Below are 21,737 nucleotides of genomic sequence, written 5' to 3'. Positions count from 1 at the left end.
TGAGGCCTGCTGCTGCTGCTGCTAAGTCGCTTCAGTCATGTCCGACTCTGTGCGACCCCACAGACGGCAACCCACCAGGCTCCGCCATCCCTGGGATTCTCCAGGCAAGAACACTGGAGTGGGTTGCCATTTCCTTCTCCAATGGATGAAAGTGAAAAGTGAAAGTGAAGTCGCTCAGTCATGTCCGACTCTTAGTGACCCCATGGACTGCAGCCTACCAGGCTCCTCCGTCCATGGGATTTTTCCAGGCAAGAGTACTGGAGTGGGATGCCATTGCCTTCTCCGTAAATGAGGCCTAGACCACCACATTTGCAATTTTTTCAAAGTTACACTATATTTTTCATAAGCATAGGAAGGGCTGATGAGAATATTGAGGTTGAAAAAATTAGGAAAAAAATGAAGTCTATAAGATTAATATTAAGAGCTATTTTATATATCTATATATCTGAATCATTTTGCTGTACACCTGAAACTGACATTGTAAACCGACTACAGTTAAAAAAAAAAAAAAGTAAAAATCTTAAGAACTATTTTAAGTTCCCAGTAGCTCACTTTCAATAAAGTTTAAATCTTGACTTTGAATTAACATTCAGCGCTCATCTTGGGCTTTTACTACCCCCGCAAAAACAGCATTTGAATGGAGTTGTTATGAGAAGAGAAAGTACTTTCTGCATTGTTTATTGAGAGATAACTTTATACATCAGGAACTGGTGCACTTAAATTATATGACAGATGACCGTAAAAACTAGGGGTCTTGTCTACAACACAGTTTCTTTTTTTATTATTACAGTTATTGATATTTTAAAAAACGATGTAAACAAAACTATGGATAACTTATGCCCAAACAAAAGACAATAAAATCCAGAAAACAGGAACAATACATATATAAGTTACAGTAGATATTACAAATAGCTCAACACAGAGTGACAGAGTAATAGCCCAAGCCCCAAGTTTTAGACAGTTCTGTACAGCATGAACAGAAATAAGGGAAAATGACATCTATCTGACCCAGGAGTGTTAAGAACAAGTTGTGCAAAGACTTCCACACCCCACGTTCAATACTCTTCATTTGCAACCTACACATTTCCTCTCCTTTTACTGTTCCCTAGATTTTTTTTCCCCTTGAATGTTCTAGGATAGGCTATTCACAATAGGATCCTGAGAGGTGACCAAAATCAGAACCTCAGCCTCTGGTGGTGCAAGCCTAATGTAATAGCTTGGTGGACTGCCCACGCCACGTAGAAATGCCTTCACTACAATCCATCCAAGAGGCCTCTCACTTCCCACTTGGAAGACAGGTGGCAAAATAAAAGAAACCCTTTATACAGTAAAGGAAAAGAAAATCCTTGTTTGTGTAATTTTTTTCACCTGAAAAAGGCTAAGTTCACTGACTTTACAGATTGGAATCTGAATAACCAGTTTAATTTTTCTACCCATTGGCCTTGGTGACATCATGACATTCCCCTGAGTTTGGTTCATGAAAAGCAAGCAAGCAAACAAAAGGAGGAATTTGAGAAACAGCATAGAAGAGTCAAAACATTATGTGGTTGTATCTTTTGTGTTTCCTGGTTAAGTGTCAATGGCGCCAAGGAGTGTTTCCACTAGTCAGCTCTGACAATGTGTTTCCAGCAGGAACCCTTGTACTCATGAGGTAAGGCACCAGGTTAAATGAAGGTGAAAGGTCTGACATGTGCATGGAATATGTGGGCTCCGAGCGTGCCTGTGTCGAGAGCAGCCAGCAGGGAAGAAGCAAGGTGATCCATATTGAGGCAAAGGACCCTGCAGGCTTCAAGTGGGTCTGCTAGTCTAGACTAGAAGCACGAGGCAGTACTGTAAGGCACTCCTACGGGGAAAAAGACATGAATATGATAGTCAGTGTGAGAAGCCACAAGCCCCAGAAGTCCACCAGCCAGTTTACCAGGGCTGAATCTGGGCTCAGGACTGCAGCAAGGAAGGTCAAGGGAAGGGAAGAGAGGCTGATCTGCAGCTCAGCGGCCTAGGAGGGTGTCTTATTGTGCTAAGAGTTTCCATAAGCGCCTGAATCTTCTACCTGGGTAACAACTGGCTTCACTGCAGACCTTCCTAACAAGATGGCATCTCTCTCTACAGGAAAATCCAAACAAAACAGCAGCTGTCTTTTCACTCGGGGTTAACAGCACCTTCCATCACCTTGGAGGCCACTGCAGGAGGAAAGGGCTCTATCGCATGATCCCTTGGAGCCCATTTAAAATAAAAATCCTGACGACTGTGGGTGTGCTTGAGACGGTGTTCCACAATTTTCTTTTGATTTTTGTCAATGACTTTTGACAATGGCTTGGGGTACTGGTACTTCACTGTTGAAACACTGTCCCCCATCATAGAAATCACATTTGTCTGTTTAGCTAAGCTGAGCAGGGCTTGTTCACCTGTCATTGGGTTCAAGTAGAGAAGTAGGGCAGTGAGTTCTACTAGACTGAGGATTGGAAGAAAGGTGCAGAGGACACAACACTCGGAGCTGCTGTTAATGCCCAGGTGTTGGTAAGGACCAGGGAAAGGAAAACAGAGAGTGGTTTCAATGACTCAGTTCAGGCCAACAAGGGCACGTTCGCTTCTTTCAGTTTTGCCCCAACTCTCTACTTTTCTCACATTGTCTTAGAGGAAGAAAAGTAGTGAGACAGGAACCTCAAGCAATAAGGGGGCGGGGGGAACTGCACTTACCTCTCTTTACTGGGAGAAGTGAAAAAAATAAAAAAGAAAATCACCATGTGTTGACTCCAGGCAGTATTAGAATCAGGAGCTGAAGATTTACTTCACAGTCTAGTTACTTCAGTCAAGAGCAGCCGGTCAGTGGAGGTGAGGAACACTGCCCCCACACAGCAACAGCAGCATTGGCTTAACCCTAATTAGGAGCCGAGTGTATCTTGGCTTCCTCAGATCATGCCTTTCTGCAGAAAATGCTCAGTGCGGCCTCACGCAAGTCCTACCCTGATACAGTGATTTACGTGTGGCCCTTTCTGGCTCATGGGTAGAGACAAAGCCACAGGTTTGGAAGTCATGCCTTTTCGAGAAGGCATGGGAAGGAACTATCCAGTGTCGGTGTACAGATGCAGAGACAAAAACAGAGGCTGGACCCCACGCAAGGGGACTCACTCCAGCTTAGCAAAGGTGGCCAACAGCAGCCACACTGCTGTGAACAGCTTGGCCTCCCGCGCAGCTGGAAGGAAGCCAGGCATGGTCCATCAGCGGGGGTCTGAAGGACACCACTGGGTTGGCTGGAAACCACAAATCCCAAGTCCTAGCGATATTCCCTTCTTGGTGGAGGCCTAGTCTGGAAGAATCCAAAAGTGATTGCCTTCTCAGCTCATCAAATATGAAAGCTCCTAGAGAGATTAGTCTTAAGCACAATGATCATGAAGACGACCATAATACAGTCCCCTGAAAAGGCAATGAGGCAAAGGGGGAAGACGGGAGTTTTATGTGGTTTTCACATACAGAGCTTTCAACTTGGAGAAAGAGCCACCCTGGAAAGAACACTACTCCCATCCCAGTTGACTGCTTTTTAAGTACTTTGCGGCCTTCCTGCCGCAGTGCAAACTGAGGTCTATTTTAGGAACTGGCTTTTTTACTGCAGGGTGAGATGCCAGCATTTCACCAGGCTTGGACTGTCCCACAGTCGAGTTTCTGGCACTGTGAGGAGGGATTTCCTCAAGTGATACACCAGAGAAGGGGCCTTTCAAGAGAAAAGAGGTTCCCTGAAATTGGCTGCCAGCTCTAAGAGATTAATGGGCCATTTTCTCCTGGGCTTTATGTACGAGATATTTAATATGGGATGAAAAATGGAGCATGAGGGAAAGCAGGTATTAGCTTAGGTCTTAAGGAGGTGGTAATCCACAGATTTGCTTTCGTTTCGACAGTTTCTAAGTAGTGGAACAATTACCTACAGTGCACCAAGTAATTTGTTAGGGTCGAAAACAGTAAGGGCGTTCAGGTATGCGCTAAGGCATCCTGGGTTGAAAATAGCAATTTTGAATTTTCATGGCAGACCCAACTGCTAAGCCAGCTCTGCCCTGTCCATTCAGGTTTGGGGGTTGGTGGCTGAGTCTGTCATGTAGGCCTGCGGCTGGCACCGGCCAGACTGTCGGGGCTCCACAAAGAGAAGGGAAACGGGCCGCTGGGGTATGCTTCCAGCTCTGGTAGCTGATGGTGATAGCACATTTATCATTTTTTTCCCTTTAGAAAATAAGCAACAATGTGGGTGGGAAGTTCTCCTTACAGGTTCACAGGGATTTCCACTATTCTGCTGGGCCTCGAAACAACCCTGGTAAAAGCCAAGGCCTTGGGAGCACAGACCCAGAGTGTCAAGCTGACTCTCGGTGGGTCTGACCCCGGGGCCTGTGAGACAGGACAGGAAATTCTGTACATGCAGCCAACGTGCTAGAAGGGGAGGAGATGGCCCTGTACTCCGGGTCTCCAATTGCAATGTGCTGGGGATGGCCTTGCTGACAGCTGGAGTCACAGATACATTAATTACGGCGTAGGCAGAAGTAAGCTACAGTGACAGGGAGCTGGGGGCGGAGGGAGAAGGCACTTTGCCGTCGGAGCACATCTGTTTTATAATAAGCAGGTCTGTAATTCTCTTGTGAAAGATCACGTTTTGCTATCTTCTCTGAGGCTGGACTATATAAATACTGTATTTCACGAAGGGGAAGAGGAAAGGGGAGATGATCAAATTTGTTTGCCTGTTTGCCAAGTGCTTGTTTGAGATTTTCCACCCTTCTTCTTTTGTGTGTAACAGTTTCTATAGAGTGGGGTGGGGTGGGGAGAGGGAGTCAACTTGTTTTTCTAAAAGTAAAAGGCACTGTAAGGCATCTGATGAATGGGGCCCCGGCCTTTTAATAAGTTTTCATGCCTTGGCTACAGCTACTGTATAATCAGAAGATAAATGCAAGAGTGGTGTTGAGCTATTAACGTTGAAATGTGTGGTCTGGGGCCAAAGGAATGGGTGTGGATTGAGAGGTGAAATGCTCATACCCAACAGTCTGCACAGAAGTGAGTCCGAAATGTCACATCTCCAAATGGACAGAAGCGTCGTGAGCTGGGATCGGAGGGAGCCAGGTGTGGGGAAAGGAACAGTGGGGTTAAACGTCCCATGGGCTGTGCGAACACTGGTTCCCTAGGTCCTGCTAGGAGTGTAGCTATTAAACCATGGAGGCTTTGAAGGCATCTGCTTAGAGGAACGGTAAGAATCTTCTCATATAACCTACTGAGAATTGCTTAAATATAAGCTTTTTGGTTCTGGAAAGAGTTAAGGTGGAAGGAATGGGAGCCATGCTTTCCAGTGCCAAGCTATTTGCCATTTTAGTCACCATGGCCACTACGCTAAGAGGATGCTGCAGAGGAAGAATACCCCCCTGCCAAGTGCCTGAGCAACTCATTTTCATTCTTATTCCTTATTAGCTTAGCACTTTGCATCTTACTTCATGGTGGCAATGATGCATGTGTGTGTATATATATATATATATATATTTAAATAATACTAGAATTAATTCCTTAATTATATTTGTCAGTTTGGTATTTTCTTCATAGTCTAAAGTTGGTACTGTGAAGTTCCAAGGTGCTCTGATTTTTCAAAACAATTAAGAAAGTATTAAAGCAGACCTGGTGACGCTGACAAATGAAAGGTCAGAGTGAAAGGGCAATGAAGAACAATAAAAATAAATAAAGTGTAATGAATAGGTGGGAACTGCCCACACAGGATTCTGTGAAAAGAAAACTGCAGATCCTCTCTTGGAATGTGTGTATCCACACCTGACCTCCTGGTCTACAAATTGATGTATTTGACAATCCTAAGCAATTTCCGCCATCCAGCACCATTAAAAAAAAAAAAAAATCATCCTGTCACCCATGGAACTTCTGGAAGACTGCCTTTTAGAGCCATGTTTCCAGCCTGGCAAATACGGTCACATTTCTGGGTGGGTGTTGGGGTTTGTACCAGCAAACAGACGGACGACATGTAGGTTACTGAGGTCTCTAGTCAGGAAAAATGCTTTCTGAGATTAACTTCAGAAGAATTTATCTAGCTCCCCTGATAAATTAGGGACACACGCTTTCTGTCAGAGGGAGCTCGCGCTCCTGATTTCCAAGCTGTTTAACTCAGCTTAGGGGATCCCAGCCTTTGCGAAGACACACAGTTGAGAGCCGGGACATGGGTTCCTGGAAGGATCCAGGAGTCACTGCTGTGTTTTGAAGCTTTTCTTATGAAACTTGATGATGAGTGCTTGCCTCAGTTACCTCATCCTCTGTGAAGGCTAAAAATAAATAACACAAAAATAACTCAAAGCACTTTTCTGGAGAAAATGCTTTCTCCTATGTCCTGTGTAATAAATGGCTCCTAAGAGCCCCACAATGTCTGAACTATAGAGCCTTGTGTGTAAACCACATTTGACTTGGGGGCAAAGCAGCTGAAATTCATGGCTAAGTGTAATCCCGCTATTGGTAATTTCTTGAGCCACAAAGCTCCACGGACCTTTAAGACAACGACTTATACTGAACATACGTACAGGACGTATAGGTATGTGTGCATGTACATTTATAAATATATATATCTAGCTGAGGATGAGATATTAACTTCTCCTGGAGGGGTCTAACTGTCTAGTTTGGAAGCCACTGGGGCTGATGGATGGTTGAGAGGTCACCGCCCGGCCTTGGACTCCTGCTGAGTCAGGTGTTCTGGTAGGACAGCTCAAACATGTTGCAAGCCTCCTCCAGGCTCTCGTCCATGTTCAACCTCCGCCAGAAAGACTTCTGCTTCATCTGCAGCTCTCGGCGGACACATCGTGGGCAGGGGACAGACTTCTCTTTGCATTCAGCATGGAAAACGGCTCCACAGCTTTCACACCTGCAAGAGCCAACCACGGAGATGGTGAGTAAGGTTGAAGTGAGCAGGGCAGGAGGCTGGAAGTCCAGACCTCTGCACAGCTCAGGTCACAGCCTTTTATTCCTGACCCCTCGAAGAGACGTGACTCATAGAAGTGGGTTCTTTCCTTTTCCAAAAGACTCAAGATTGAATCTCACTTGAAAAACATGTATTGTTTTTGTTTTTGTTTGTTTTTTCTGATTAGAACTAGCTGGGGGCAGGCTTATGTTTTCTGGGTGGAGGGGAGTCAGCAGTCAGTTAGCAATTTTGTGATCATGGTTACAATAGAAGCTCCATGTGTTAGCTCGACTGAGAAAGAACTGGGGGTAGTGACTCTAGGGTGAAGTGACAGAAAATAAGAGCGGAGTGCCCTGCCAACTGAAAACACTCCCAACACCAGTGACAGCCCCTGTGTCACAGCTGTGAAAATGTGGCTCTTCACTTCCACTAACAAGAGCCAAGTGGTTCCCTGTCACTCCGTGCCTTTATTTGACACTTTGGAAAGTGTCAAAATGGCATATTTTTAATTTCTGAATGATAGACTGTGGTCTGTTGCTCTTTTGAGTTTTGTTTTTTTAAATTAGAAACTCCCTCAAACCTTTCTATATCTAGCTTCATAACACACGTGGGAACAGTGAAGCATGAGAGAGTAGGGGAGAGATCTTGTTTTGTAAGAAAAACAAAAAACACACAAATACTGTAATTTATAGAGAGAAGACATTCCAGGTGGATGATGTTGTTTGGCTTGGTGGAAGCCTGTAGGAGTCTAAATGGCTTGTTTTTACTGCAAAGCATTTAATAATGAGTAACTGACAAGCTTCCCTGGTGGCTTAGATGGTAAAGAATCTGCCTGCAATGCAGGAGACCTGGGTTCAATCCCTGGGTCAGGAAGATCCCTTGGAGGAGGGCATGGCTACCCACTCCAGTATTCTGGCCTGGAGAATTCCATGAACAGAGGAGCCTGGCGAGCCTCACTCCATGAGGTTGCAAAGAGTCAGACATGACTGAGTAATGCTTTTCTCACTTTCAACTGACAAGCACAACTATAGCTGCTCCATTGGGTGGCTTGCCAGTGAGGATTAAGTTCTCATCCTTCCTCACGTGAGTGACAACCAACTAGGACCTCATCCCAGGAGCCCAGGGAACTGGGCCTGTGTGATTTTGCTCTACCGGCAGTGTCCATGCAGGTTCAATGATGGCTGTGAAGGGGCCAGTCCTCAGGGCTCAGCCTTATGTCCCCTATTTTATTTTGAGTTTCAGACCTGGGTGTGGGATGGTCTCTGGAGCACCACTCCCTGGCCTGTTATTGGCTCAGGATTCAGAAAGTTTGGTCAAAGGAGAATATTCCCACCCACCCTGGTACCCAGGAGAGAAGGCAGGGATTTAGAGGGAGAAGCACTAGTATGTGAGGGGCTGTATCTACCAGCTTAAATCTGTATCTATCTTAAATGCAATAAATCTATATCTACAGATTAAAAGACAGAAGCTTCATTGTACCCAGAAGTCTTTCCCTCCAGCTCAGCTATCTGGTCTAAATACTGCACAGCAGTGGTTCGTAGAGCAGGCAGGGTGAGATGGCCTAATGCCAATCTATCTTCAAATCACATTCTGCCTACAGGACCACCATGGATGGAACTGTGTGCCCCCCAAATTCCTATGCTGATGCCTCAACCTCCAATGTATCTGTATCTGGAGATGGAGTCCTCAGGAAGGACTCCATTGGGTTCATTGGAATCATAAAGATACGTCCTGATCGGATATGATCTGTTTCTTCATAAGAAGAGAACTAGAGGAACTAAAAGAGCCTCTTGATGAGGGTGAAGGGTGAAAGAACCAGCTTAAGACTAAATATTAAAAAAACTAAGATCATGGCATCCGGCCCCATTACTTCATGGCAAACAGAGGGGGAAATGGTGGAAGTAGTGACAGATTTCCTCTTCTGCAGATGGTGACTTCAGCCATGAATTGCTTCTTGGCAGGAAAGTGATGACAAACCTAGACAGTGTGCTGAAAAGCAGAGACATTACTCTGCCAACAAAGGCCATACAGTCAAGGTTATGGTCTTCCCAGTGGTCACATACAGTTGTGAAAGCTGGACTGTAAAGAAGGCAGAACACCAAAGAATTGATGCCTTTGAACTGCTGTGCTGCAGAAGATTCCTGAAAATCCCTTAGACAGCAAGGAGATCAAACCAGTCAATCTTAATGGAAATCAATCCTAAATACTCACTGGAAGGACTGATGCTGAAACTGAAGTGCCAGTATTTTGGTCATCTGATGCGAACAGATGACTCACTGGAAAAGTTCCTGATGCTGGGAAAGATTGAGGGCAGAGGAGAAGAGGCTGTCAGAGGATGAGATGTTCATCACCGATGTGATGAACATGAACTTGGGCAACTCCGGGAGATGGTGAGGGACAGGGAGGACTGGCATGCTGCAGTCCACGGGGTCACAAAGAGTCAGACATGGCTGGGTGACTGGACAACAACAAGAAGGCCAACAGAGAGCCCCTTCTTTTCCCCTGCCTGCACTCGGAGGAGAGGCGGTGTAAGGACTGAGGCAGGAAGGCAGCCGTCTGCAAACCAGGAAGAGAGCTCTGGCCAGAAACCAAGCCCTGCTGAACCCTGACCTGGGACTTCCAGCTGTCAGCACTGTAAGAAATAAATCCAGTCTGTGGTATTCTCTATGACAGCCAGAGCTGACTAAGACAGTGACCTTGAGGAAGTTACTTCACTTCCCTGAGCTTCAATTTCCTTATCTGCTAAGTTGGGTTTCCATTAACATGTACCTCATCTGGTGCTGTGTGGCTCAAATGAGATCACAGGTAGAGCGTTTGCACAGTTCCTGGCACCTGGTTAACACTTAATAACACAGCTGAGACGGCTTCTTCCAGTGTCAGCAGCTACTCGCTGCCTTCCTGCAAGTCTTCATTTCAGCCTGATTTCACCTATGCCACCATGGTGACCTGAGGGCACTTTGATCAACCCTGTCATTTCAGAGACAGGAAAACTGAGGTTCTAACAGGGGTAGTAGTTGTCTCATGAGGACACAGTGAGTAAAAGCCAGAGCAGAGACTAGAACCCAGGACTCCCGGCAGCCCAGCCAAGGCTTGTACCCGACGCCTGCTTATCCAAGTGAGAGTAGTGCGTGATCACGGGGCTTGAAGTTAGAATCCTTGTGTCCAAATCTCAAATCTTTCTTTGAGTGACCTTGGGCACGGAATTTATATTCTTGGTACTCACAATGACTTCCTTCCTAGTCAGTGGCATTCTCAGATGAAAACGGGTGGATGTATATGGAAGCGACAGTCAAATGGCAAGTGGTTCGAGGAGCAAGCGAGGTGGTACACCAGCTCCCATGGTGACACTGGCACCTGCCTTCTTGCCTGGAGCTGCCGGGCTGTGGACATGGTGGGGTCATCCTTATCATCTCTCTGGCCTCAACCCTACCCTCCTTCCCAGGGAGAGTGCAGGCGGGGAATGAAGGCCAAATGCAGGTGTCCTGTGCCTCTCTTGTCAGGCTGGCTCCTCCCCGGTGGCCTTGTCCTCAGCGGGTCACACCTCTGTAACCTCCTACTACCGAAGGGAGACAATAAATTTCCTCCTTCCTGCCTCCTCTACCCTGCTGAGTTAGTCAGTGACTTACACACCTAGGGATGTTACCCCAGGGAATGACTGATAAGGAGACAACCGCTGGGATCCTTCAGTACCACTCCCTGTCTCTGCTGATACCCCTCTCCCACCCCACTGTGAGTGGAGAGGTTGAGTCTTATCAGATATTTCTGGTGCAACCAACACCCATGGGGTGATGGAGGGACCAAGTACACCTGCTCTTTCTAGCCAAAGGTCACTAACTGGAAAAAAAAAAAAAAAAGGCGTAAGATAAAAAATGAATGATTTCAAAACAGAACCAAGTCCTATTTTTTTCTAACAATCTGTAACCCAGCAGGCATCTTTTGACCTGTGTAAGTGGACAGACTTATCAATGACTTTCCCAAATTCAGAGATGGTACTGTTAAATTTTCCCCTGATCCTCTCTTTACAGAAACAAGGGCAGGAGAAGGAAGGAGGAAGAGAGACTCTCACATAAGAGTTATGAGCTCCGTAGTAAAAATGTAGTGTGCAGGAAAAAAATATTTACATTAAAAATGCAATATATAGGTACTCTTTTCTTTGAGAATAGGACTTTACTAAAAAGAAACTTTCATGCTAAAAAGATTCACTGACCCCTTAGTTTTTACTGAATTTCCTAACTGAAATACAAAGTACAATTAAACATAACTTTTAAGGAACACATCTTTTATATAAGGCAAAGCTACCAATGTATTTGTCTGGGCAGAAAATTGCTACAGATAATGAAAGAGCAACGTCCCTTTTGCATTCTTCAGTGATACCTCAAATGAAAGCCAGCACCTTCATTTCTGAGTCACCCAGTCCAGCAGTCAGCAGTGTTTTGGATGCTGCTGTGGCCCCTGGAGAACAAAGACCCCGTGGCCTCCCTTTCCAGTGTCGTGTCATGGAGGATGTGACTGCATAGACATATACTTGCTATAACCAGGGCCATGCAATAGATTTTTCTATTTTTTTCTTGAAAGCATTCACTGCTTCACTTAATCCAGGGATCTCAACCTTGGCACTAGTGATGTTTGGGACTTATAGTCCTTCGTTGTATGGTGCTAGTCTGAGCAGTGTGGGCTTCCCAGGTGGTGCTAGTGGTAAAGAATCTGCCAATTTAGGAGATGCAAGAGACATGGATTCGAACCCCGGGTCGAAAGATCCCCTGGAGGAGCAAATGGCAGTCCACTCCAGTATTCTTGCCTGGGAAATCCCATGGACAGAGGAGCCTGGTGGGCTACAGTCCACAGGGTCGCAAAGAGTCAGACACGACTGAGCAGACCCACCACCGCCGCCTTCTGAGTGGTATCTCTGGCCTCTGCCCACCTGATGCCAGTGGCAAACCCTGCTCCGCCCGTCAGTACCTCCAGACACTGCCAAATGTCCCTGGGGTGTGGTGGAGGGCAGCCAGGGGTAGGAAACCTTCTGGGTTGAGAACCGTTGACTCAACCTATCTGGATAAGGTATCACAGAGAGGGTACCCAGGGAGTACATAAACAGCACCCTCTCCAGGTGGAACCTGCAAGTATTCCCTGCGGGTTTACAGTCAAATTGACCAATAAGGTCCAGTGTAGTATGTTTATTCACATCGTTTTCACAAATACATATTTTAATATATCACTTGATTAAAATAGCTGAAACTCACTTACCATTAACCATTCTGTAGTTTTTAAAATTAGTTTAGGCCATCGTTTAAGAAGTCCATACCCATGGCACAATTCTGTGCATTGACTGTGCTGTGCTCAGTCACTCACAGTCGTGTCCAACTCTTTGCAACCCCATGGACTGGCCTGCCAGGCTCCTCTGTCCATGGCGATTCTCTAGGCAAGAATACTGGAGTGAGTAGCTTATCCCTTTGCCAGGGGAACTTCCCAACCCAGAAATCGAACTGGGGTCTCCTGTGTTGCAGGCAGATTCTTTACCAGGGAAGTCCATGCATTGACTAGTAACCCTCAACTTTCTATCAGCTCACTTTGATTTTTCCATTCTCCCCAAAGGCCATCTTGGTGACTGACCCTGCACCACATTTATTCCCCTCTTTGGCCAAGAACTTCCAAGGTATTTCTCTGTGGTGTTCTTTCCTTCTTCGAGCCCTATCTAAGCCATCCAGAGAACCAAAACCAAATACTTTTCTATCTGCCCCATAAAATAAATCTCTTTTACCTAATTGTGAAGCAGTTCGGTTTCAGTGACTTCTGCAATGGAAAGGAGACCAGTAAAATATCAGTGAGGCCACTTACTGCAGAAGGGAGAGCACAGAGAGCGTAATCCTGAACTCTTGGCCCTCGCATTACTGGGATCTTGGAAAACTTACTTCATCTCGGAACCTCACTTTCCCCAGAAAGCTAAGAGAAAGCTGGATTAGATGGTATTTAAGGTTCCTTCCAACCTGCAGATTTTGTGTAGGGGAAAAAAAGCTATTCTGGGTTTTATCATCTTCTTTCCAATCTTCCTTGTGGATGAATGAGTGGGATGAATGAGTGGATGAATGAGTGGGAATGTAGCCCTGCTGGTCCCTTCTCAGAAAAATCTCAAACTGACAAGCTGGGAATGAATGAGCCTTTACATGAGATGAGCCTTAAAGTGAAGAGTGAGATTTTAAATGTTATTTGCATTCAATAGTCAAGTGATGAAATAGCTTATATGTACTAGTACATACAGCTCTGATCATCAGGAATTTGCGCAAAAGGAGTTGACTCTGCCCCTTCAAATAAAATTTCAACTAAACATTAAGGACTTCTCTCTTAAGTTTTCTCCCAATCTTCATCACCATCCCTTTTCCCCAAGAAGAATCCCCAGAATTGTTAAATGTTGTGGGGTTTTCATTTTGTGGGGGTGACAACTGGCTAGAGGCAGTAGTCATTCACCAGCCTACATGGAAGTACTTACTTTTGTGTTTTAAACATTGGGACAGCCACACTAGAGAGGACCAGGTGCCGATCAGTAGTGTATGCCAGAGGATGTATGAGGAGAAAGGAGTAACTCAAGGTTCGAGTCTTCAGAAGCCCTACGGGTCAATACCATTAATGATTGGTGCGCGCCTGGCAAACTGATTCCCTTTCTTGAAACGGGGCAGAGGAATATCTCCACCAGCTGGGGGAAACAAATCTCATTTTATGTCTTAATAAAGGCATCATCAAACGAGACTCTATTGTCGTCGTTCAGTCGCTAAGTCGTGTCTGACTCTTTGCAAGCCCATGGACTGCAGAGGCTCCTCTGTCCTCCACTATCTCCTGGTCGCTCAAAGTCGTGTCCATTGAGTCGGTGATCCTATCTAACCATCTCATCCTTTGCCGTCCTCTTCTCCTTTTGCCTTCAATCTTTCCCAGAATCAGGGTCTTTTCCAATGAGTCAGCTCTCCACATCAAGTGGCTAATGTTTGGAGCTTCAGCTTTAGCATTAGTCCTTCTGATGAATATTCAGGGTTGATTTCTTATAAACAACCCTAAAACTTGGCTTACTGAAATGAAAAAGAGGTCCAGAACCCAGAAATCGAATAGTCAATTGCCAAGAGATTGGACAGACAGGATGTTCTTATGTTCTTATTACAAGCTATCAAATTCAAGAAAACTCACCTGTGACAAAACTAACAGAACTAAATATGTGCAGGGGAAAAGGCTTGCTTCTCAAATACTATGGCAAAGAAGCAAGAATTTCTGGCTGCTGAGAGTTTCCTGTTCTGGAATGCTGATGATGTGAAACCAATTAGAGACAGGCTGATGATGGCTTTGTCTGTGCCCTTCCAGCTTCTAGCTGCACACAGGGAGGTCACAGGAAGCCGCTAGAGGCCTCTGCCCCAGGTTGAGGTCACCGAGATGCTTCTACTCTGTTCATGTTGGGTTCCTCCCTGGCTGCATTTTTATTTTTGGCTCAGGCAATGACCTCAGATATTTCACTAGGATTGAAATTCAGGCTTAGCTTGGTTGGATCTCTGACAAGGGAAAGACAGGCCCACAGAGCAGGGTGAGCTCTGGCTGATTTCCACTCAGTGGAGCCCACGACGAAAAGGGTGGGGCGCAGAGTAAGGGCACATTATCAGGCATGCGTGTGCGGTTTGGGGTATGGCTGCTATGTAAGACGCCTCACAGGGTCACTAGTTATTATCGGTTTTTCTCAGAAACCAAGATGATCATTCAAATCTCTTAGCTAAGGGAGGTAGTTATTGGAGCCTGGTTATTTTCATGTTTGGGGTTGGTGTTTCCTTCTGTTCTTGAGTCAGTAAATGGATGTCAGCAAACAATTTATAATTTGCTTAAATAGGAAACCAGCCAATATGATATACAGCATATCTGTCTCTGTGTGTGTATGTGTGCTACACATTTACTTATAGAGCTGTGTATGCTGTTTAGAAGAATACACAGAATACGTTACTAAACATTCAAAGGTAAAATGAATTAAATATGATTTAACTAGATGATACAATCTAACAGATTCATTCTTTTGAATGAATGAATGAGTAAGCCTTGTGCTGGGATAACCAGAAATCCATTTCCCAGGTTCCCCTCGGTTCTGCCCCAGGAGAAGCAGGTGGGAAGGGGGAGGGAGACAATAAAGGGCCTGGCTCCTTGGAGAGTGAGGGCAGGGATGAACTGCATCTGGGTCCATCACATTTAGGGTTGTTAACTGTGATTTTTTTTTTTTTTTTTGGCTGGGGGTAGGGAGGTGGGTAGTGTAAAGGTATCCCCTATAGTTTGACTGGAGTTCTATGAGACTAGAAAAGATCAAAGATCCAGTGCCTTTGGCTAAATGTCAGGCAGATTTAGGCATGCTATGTGCTAATTTGTAAATCTATTCCAGTAGTTCTGAATTGTGAAATGTACAAATTAGATATTTAAATCAGACAATACCTATATGGCCCTTGCCCCTATTTTTACATAGTGAAGTGAAAAGTGAAGTCCCTCAGTTGTGTCCGACTCTTTGCGACCCCATGGACTGTAGCCTACCAGGCTCCTCTGTCCATGGGATTTTCCATAATTAATTTTTACATAAATTATCCTTAAAATAGCTCTCCTACTTGTATTCCTTTTTTAAGTAAGTCAGTCAGTAAATAGATAAACATGAAATGAAATAATAAAATAACTGGTGGCTTCTCTGGTCCCAGAACTAGTAAATGGTGGTCAACTTTGGCTGTGATTTCTGTCTTCTGACTTAAATCTGGCCCTCTCTCCGCAGTTACTAGCCACATGGTCCTTTAAGTTACTTAGTATATCCCCAAATACCTGCTAAGACTCAAATCTGGGAAGAACAATTGGTATGCCCTGAAATGATCTTTTTATTTACCTTTTAATCCCTGAAGTTAATTAAGGAAGGTTTTCTTCCCTGATTACAGCCCACAAAGCATTTGGCTTTCACAGGTCTTGCACTTTTAGTTTGTAAACCCAAGCTCAGCTAATACCTTTGACAAGAGCTTTAACTTAAAATCTTGGCTTTGAAAATAGAATGTAAACAAGGGTTAATTAATTCATTTGCTAATTTTGCTACCCTACTGGGGACGGTAACTCACCATTATCTTTAGTGCTAATGCTTAATAAATGCTTCTTGCTAATTTGCAGGTGGTGACAGGAATTCTCAGTAATACTCTGTGTATGTAAAATCGTAACAGATTTGACCTGAATGAAATATCTTTTTGCATATAGGGAAAAACTGGAATTTCTGACACTTCTAAGTTTTTTTTTTAATGGTTCATCTGGCAGTTAATATCATTCTAAACAGACAAATATTCATTACTTCTTGGGATTACTTTAGGAAAATCTTGTTTTAATATTAGAAAAAGCAAACTGAAGAAGTATTTTAAAATTTTCTACAATTTTTGTGAACAGCTAGGATATATCATGATTGCAGCCATTAAAAAACCATAAATAAGAGCAATGGCTTTCTGTGAAAACCTCTAAAGAAGTTCAAAATATCTAAGAGTCCATGAGATGTTTAGAAATATCTTGCTACATCTAAGACAAAGACAGTAAATATAAGAATATTATTAGGCTAATGCAGATTTTAAAAAAATTATCTTGGCTTATGTATATATGCTGTTTAATTTACCCGCCTACCTTTAAAATGTAAAACTGAAAAATTTAACTGTCAAGGTTTGAAGTAAAATCTCTTTAAAAGACACAATAATTTATAAAGATAGATACCAAGATTCTGATGGGATTTGCTTGTATTTAACATACTACATTTCAGTTACTCAAGACACTTAATGGAACACAAATAAAAGAAACTGTCAAGCATGGGTACATTAGAAAAATGCAAAAAAGTTCAGAAGGTAAATCTAGTTTAAACAGCATGATGAGTTGCTTAGGAATAAGTTAAATGATGTAAATTTAAAAGGAGAAAGGCATTCAAATAAAAGACCCAAAGTGTTTTGTCATTACTTATTTCCCTATTTGTCTCTTCTCATCAATACAATTTTCTACAATACAGTATTACTTTATTTTCTAATACTCAATGTGTTCTAGGCCAATGGTTCTCAAAGTGTGGTCCCTGGACTAGCCAAACCAGCATCACCAGAGAATTTGTTAGATATGCAAATTATTGGGTTCCACGCCAGACTTACTGAATTATAAACTACAGGGTGGGGCTTGTCTCTCTATTTTAACCAGCCCTCCAGAGAAGTCTGATGAATAAAAAAGTTCAAAAACAACTGCTCTAGGCCAATAATTTCCAAAGGCAGTTGCTCTATCTAATATATTAGACAAAGCTATTCTATGTATTCTTGGGGTTCGTGGTGGCTCAGCTGGTAAAGAATCCACCTGCAGTTTGGGAGACCTGGGGTTTGAACCCTGGGTCAGGAAGATCCCCTGGAGAAGGGAACGGCTACCCACTCCAGTATTCTGCCTGGAGATTTCCATGGATGAGAAGCCTAGCAGACTACAGTCCATGCGGTCACAAAGAGTTAGACATGACTGAGTGACTTTCACTTTTCATTCTAAATACTTAGAACAAAAACATGGACTTAGCAAAATGAAATAGGAAGTGATGCTAATTACTGTTTTCACATAGGTCTTTACATTTCATGTCTATTAATATTTTCCTATAGCTGATAAGTAAGCATCTCATTTCATTTTGCTTTTCTTTATCACAAAATGGAGTTGTTCTTATATTTATTGGCCATTTGCATATTTTTTCTGTTTGTGTCCTTTGCGCATTTTCTAATGCCTTTTATAGATTTCTATTTTTCATATTCAGGAAATTAATGCCTTGTCACATGTGTGGTAATATCTCTCCAAGTTTCCTGTTTACATTTGCCTTTATCTGTAAAATTTTAGGCATTTAACTTTTAAAAAAATGTATTTAAAAGCATTTTGCTTTCATGGCTTCTGGGTTTGCTTTCATGGCTTCTGGGTTTGCTTTCATGGCTTCTGGGTTTGTGTCAAGTTTAAAGAGACCTTCCCCATTTTAAGATGATAAAAATATTCACCCTTCTTTTCTTCTAGTACTTTATGGGTTTTTGTTTTGTTTGTTTTATATATTAACATATTTGATCCATTTGGAATTTATCTTGATGTAAGGAATATGGTAAAATCCAGCATTATTTTTCTTTCTCCAATGGTTGTCTGGTTCCCAGTTCCTTTTATGGAATGATCCATTTTTGTGTTACTAATTTGCTGTGCTACCTTTATTGTGCATTAAATTTCCCTATAACCTGGATTGATCTCCATGCTTTCTGAAATCCTATTCCACTGATTTATTTTCCTATGCCAACACTATACTGCTTTATGTTTTAATTTTATTTTTTAAATATTTTATTTATCTGGTTGTGCTTGGTCTTAGTTGTGGCACTCGAGATTTCTAGTCTTTGTCACAGCATGTGAGATCTTTAGTTGCAGCGTGCAAACTCTTAGTTGCAGCATTTTGGGACCTAATTCCCTGACCAGGGATCAAACCAGGGCCCCCTGCATTGGGAGCGAAGAATCTTAGCCCCTGGACCACCAGGGAAGTCCAAACAGTATACTGTTTTATAATACATTTGGATATCTGGTAAAAAAAAAAAACCAGTCTCCCTTCAAGTAAACAACTTTAGAATTAATCTAAAGAGTTATAGTTAATATAACTAATTAATTATAATTAATATAATCTAAAGAGTTAATTGCCACCCTGGTCGTGGCTCAGAGGCTAAAGTGTCTGCCTGCAATGCGGGAGACCTGGGTTCGATCCCTGGGTCGGGAAGATCCCCTGGAGAAGGAAATGGCAACCCACTCCAGTACTCTTGCCTGGAAAATCCCATGGACAGAAAAGCCTGGTAGATTATGGTCCATGGGGTCGCAAAGAGTAGGACATGACTAAGGGACTTCACTTTCAAAGAGTTAATTAATCTAAAGAGGGCCTCCCTTGTAGCTCAGTTGGTGAAGAATCTGCCTGCAAAGGAGGAGACCTGGGTTCAATCCCTGGGACGGGAAGATCCCCTGGAGAAGGAAATGGCAGCCCACTCCAGTATTCTTGCCTGGAGAATCCCATGGACAGAGGAGCCTGGCAGGCTACAATCCATGGGGTCGCAAGAGTCAGACACGACTTAGCGACTAAACAACCACCACTCCCCAAAGAGTTATAAGATTCTATCTTGACTCTATTGAGTTCAATGCTGCCCACCTTTACGTTTTTTTTAAATGAAAAAAGTTGAAATGTATATCATTAACCAATTAAATTTATATTATAATTTCATTTCCTGGTTTTATTTAAAAAGAGATGCAGCAGTATAAACATATCAGGTAATCAAGGACCAATTCTGACTTTTTTTTTTTCAGTCTTTAGATATTTGACATTTTGAATATCTCAGTTATTTATTCATTTTTATCTTTATACAGTGACAAAAATATTAACTTTTGGTGGGTTAAACTAATAGACTGTACATGTTTATTAGATTAGAAAACATAGTTTAACTGTTCAACAATGTATAAGGTTTTAGCCTAGTGTGCTTGAACCAAACGTGTTGAAAAAATAATGTAATAATGCTTAAAACACTGAATGACAGAAAAATGCATGAACAACATGCCTTTTTTTTTAGCAGCTCCTTTGATTTAGTGAGAACATTATTGGAAACTTTCACTTCCACTCTGCATATTAGTAAAAGCTGGATGGGGATGGAACCCAGGTCTCCCACATTGCAAGCAGATTCTTTACCATCTGAGCCACCAGGGAAGCCCAAGAATACTGGAGTGGGTTGCCATTCCCTTCTCCATGGGAGCTTCTGAACCCAGGAATCAAACTGGGGTCTCCTGCATTGCAGGTGGATACTTTTCCAGCTGAGCTACCAGGGAAGCCCCTGAAACTGATAACACAGTAATAAAAAAATGTTATGAATAGTTATACTTGGTACACAAGTAATAAGCAGACACATTAGACACCAGGAAGTCACTGCAAGTTGTATTTCTTTCAACGCTGTGTATATTCACTCATAAGACAGGACTAGGGTGGAGAAGGCTAGAGGGTTGTATATCAGCAAAGGAAACTCTCAAGGGGAGCAATGTGGTCATTCATTGGGAGAAGCCAGTGGGGTGCCTTTCGCTTAGGTCTGGTTAACAACGTGCTTGCTAACTAATAACTAAGCCTTTCAGTGTCTCTGGGAGGTGACTTGGGCAAGCCCTCTAGACCCCTCAATGAGAAAAACTGAGGTAGGAAACTTTTGTGGGGTTAGGTGGGGAAAAGGGTTAAGAACTGCTCTTAGGTACTTCTAAGCATTAGGGTTCTCCCGATTGGGTCTCTTTCATTTTTTTAAATTTATTTATTTTTTGGCTGTGCTGTGCAGCATGTGAGATCTTAGTTCCCTGACCAGGTACTGAGCCTGTGCCCCCACACTGGAAGCAAAGAGTCTTAACCACTGGACTACCAGGGAAGTCCCAGGTCTCTCTCTTCTAAATAGTGGACCTTACGTAACTCTCTGGAAAGCGGAGGAAGGGAAAAGTCACCTTTCATGCTTGCTGCTTTGACATTCACATCACTTGTGTCCCTTAGCCCCTGGGCTGGTGCCTCTTTCTGACGGCATGAAAATCATGCCATCCCTCAGGCTAACTCAGGCTTCACTCTTCCACCCTAATGTCATCCTACCCAACTCCACCCCTTGTCTTCCCAGGGAAATTCTGCTTGTTTCTTCATTCTCAATTCTGAAGTTTTTCTTCCCAATCACTGATATAAGCTGCTTTCCTACCTAAGTCTTTTAATTTAAATTTCCTTTCTCTCCACCACCTCTTTCTGGAAAAAGAATGCGTCAACTCCCCTCTTAAAGAAGAGCTTCAACTTCCCCATGTTCAAGCCTAACTAGATCTTTTAGCTTAAGTTCAGTTCAGTTCAGTTCAGTCGCTCAGAAGTGTTCGACTCTTTGCGACCCCATGAATCACAGCACTGATTCACATGAATCACAGAGATCAAATTGCCAACATCCGCTGGATCATGGAGAAAGCAAGAGAGTTTCAGAAAAACATCTATTTCTGCTTCATTGACTATGCCAAAGCCTTTGACTGTGTCGATCACAATAACCTGTGGAACATTCTGAAAGAGATGGGAATCCCAGACCACCTGACCTGCCTCTTGAGAAACCTGTATGCAGGTCAGGAAGCAACAGTTAGAACTGTACATGGAACAACAGACTGGTTCCAAATAGGAAAAGGTGTACGTCAAGGTTGTATATTGTCACCTTGCTTATTTAACTTATATGCAGAGTACATCATGAGGAACGCTGGGCTGGAAGAAGCACAAGATGGAATCAAGATTGCTGGGAGAAATATCAATAACCTCAGATATGCAGATAACACTACCCTTATGGCAGAAAGTGAAGAGGAACTCAAAAGCCTCTTGATGAAAGTGAAAGAGGAGAGTGAAAAGGTTGGCTTGAAGCTCAACATTCAGAAAACAAAGATCATGGCATCTGGTCCCATCCCTTCATGGGAAATAGATGGAAAAACAGTGGAAACAGTGTCAGACTTTATTTTTTTGGGCTCCAAAATCACTGCAGATGCTGATTGCAGCCATGAAATTAAAAGACACTTACTCCTTGGAAGGAAAGTTATGACCAACCTTGATAGTATATTAAAAAGCAGAGACATTACTTTGCCAACAAAGGTCCGTCTAGTCAAGGCTATGGTTTTTCCCGTGGTCATGTATGGATGTGACAGTTGGACTGTGAAGAAAGCTGATCGCTGAAGAATTGATGCTTTTGAACTGTGGTGTTGGAGAAGACTCTTGAGAGTCCCTTGGACTGCAAAGAGATCCAACCAGTCCATTCTAAAGGAGATCAAT

At 43.3% G+C, this 21,737-nt stretch overlaps 1 protein-coding gene across 2 annotated transcripts in view; it reads right to left on the bottom strand.

Moving 5' to 3' along the window:
- Window positions 1-412: 412 nt before the first annotated feature.
- The window catches only part of PLEKHM3 (pleckstrin homology domain containing M3), a 218,623-nt gene continuing 197,298 nt past the window's right edge, over window positions 413-21,737 (bottom strand). For both annotated transcript variants that reach the window (XM_055397162.2, XM_088827983.1), the window contains exon 8: window positions 413-6,877. In XM_055397162.2, the coding sequence (XP_055253137.2) occupies window positions 6,700-6,877 (178 nt within the window). In that variant the 3' untranslated portion in view covers window positions 413-6,699. The remainder of the gene's footprint in view (window positions 6,878-21,737) is intronic.

Source organism: Moschus berezovskii, chromosome 2, assembly GCF_049115385.1.
Source record: "Moschus berezovskii isolate FMDL1 chromosome 2, NW_MosBer_1.0, whole genome shotgun sequence".
NCBI classification, from domain to species: domain Eukaryota; kingdom Metazoa; phylum Chordata; class Mammalia; order Artiodactyla; family Moschidae; genus Moschus; species Moschus berezovskii.
The sequence above is the reverse complement of the archived record's forward strand: the minus strand, read 5'-3'. Positions and strand labels throughout refer to the sequence as shown.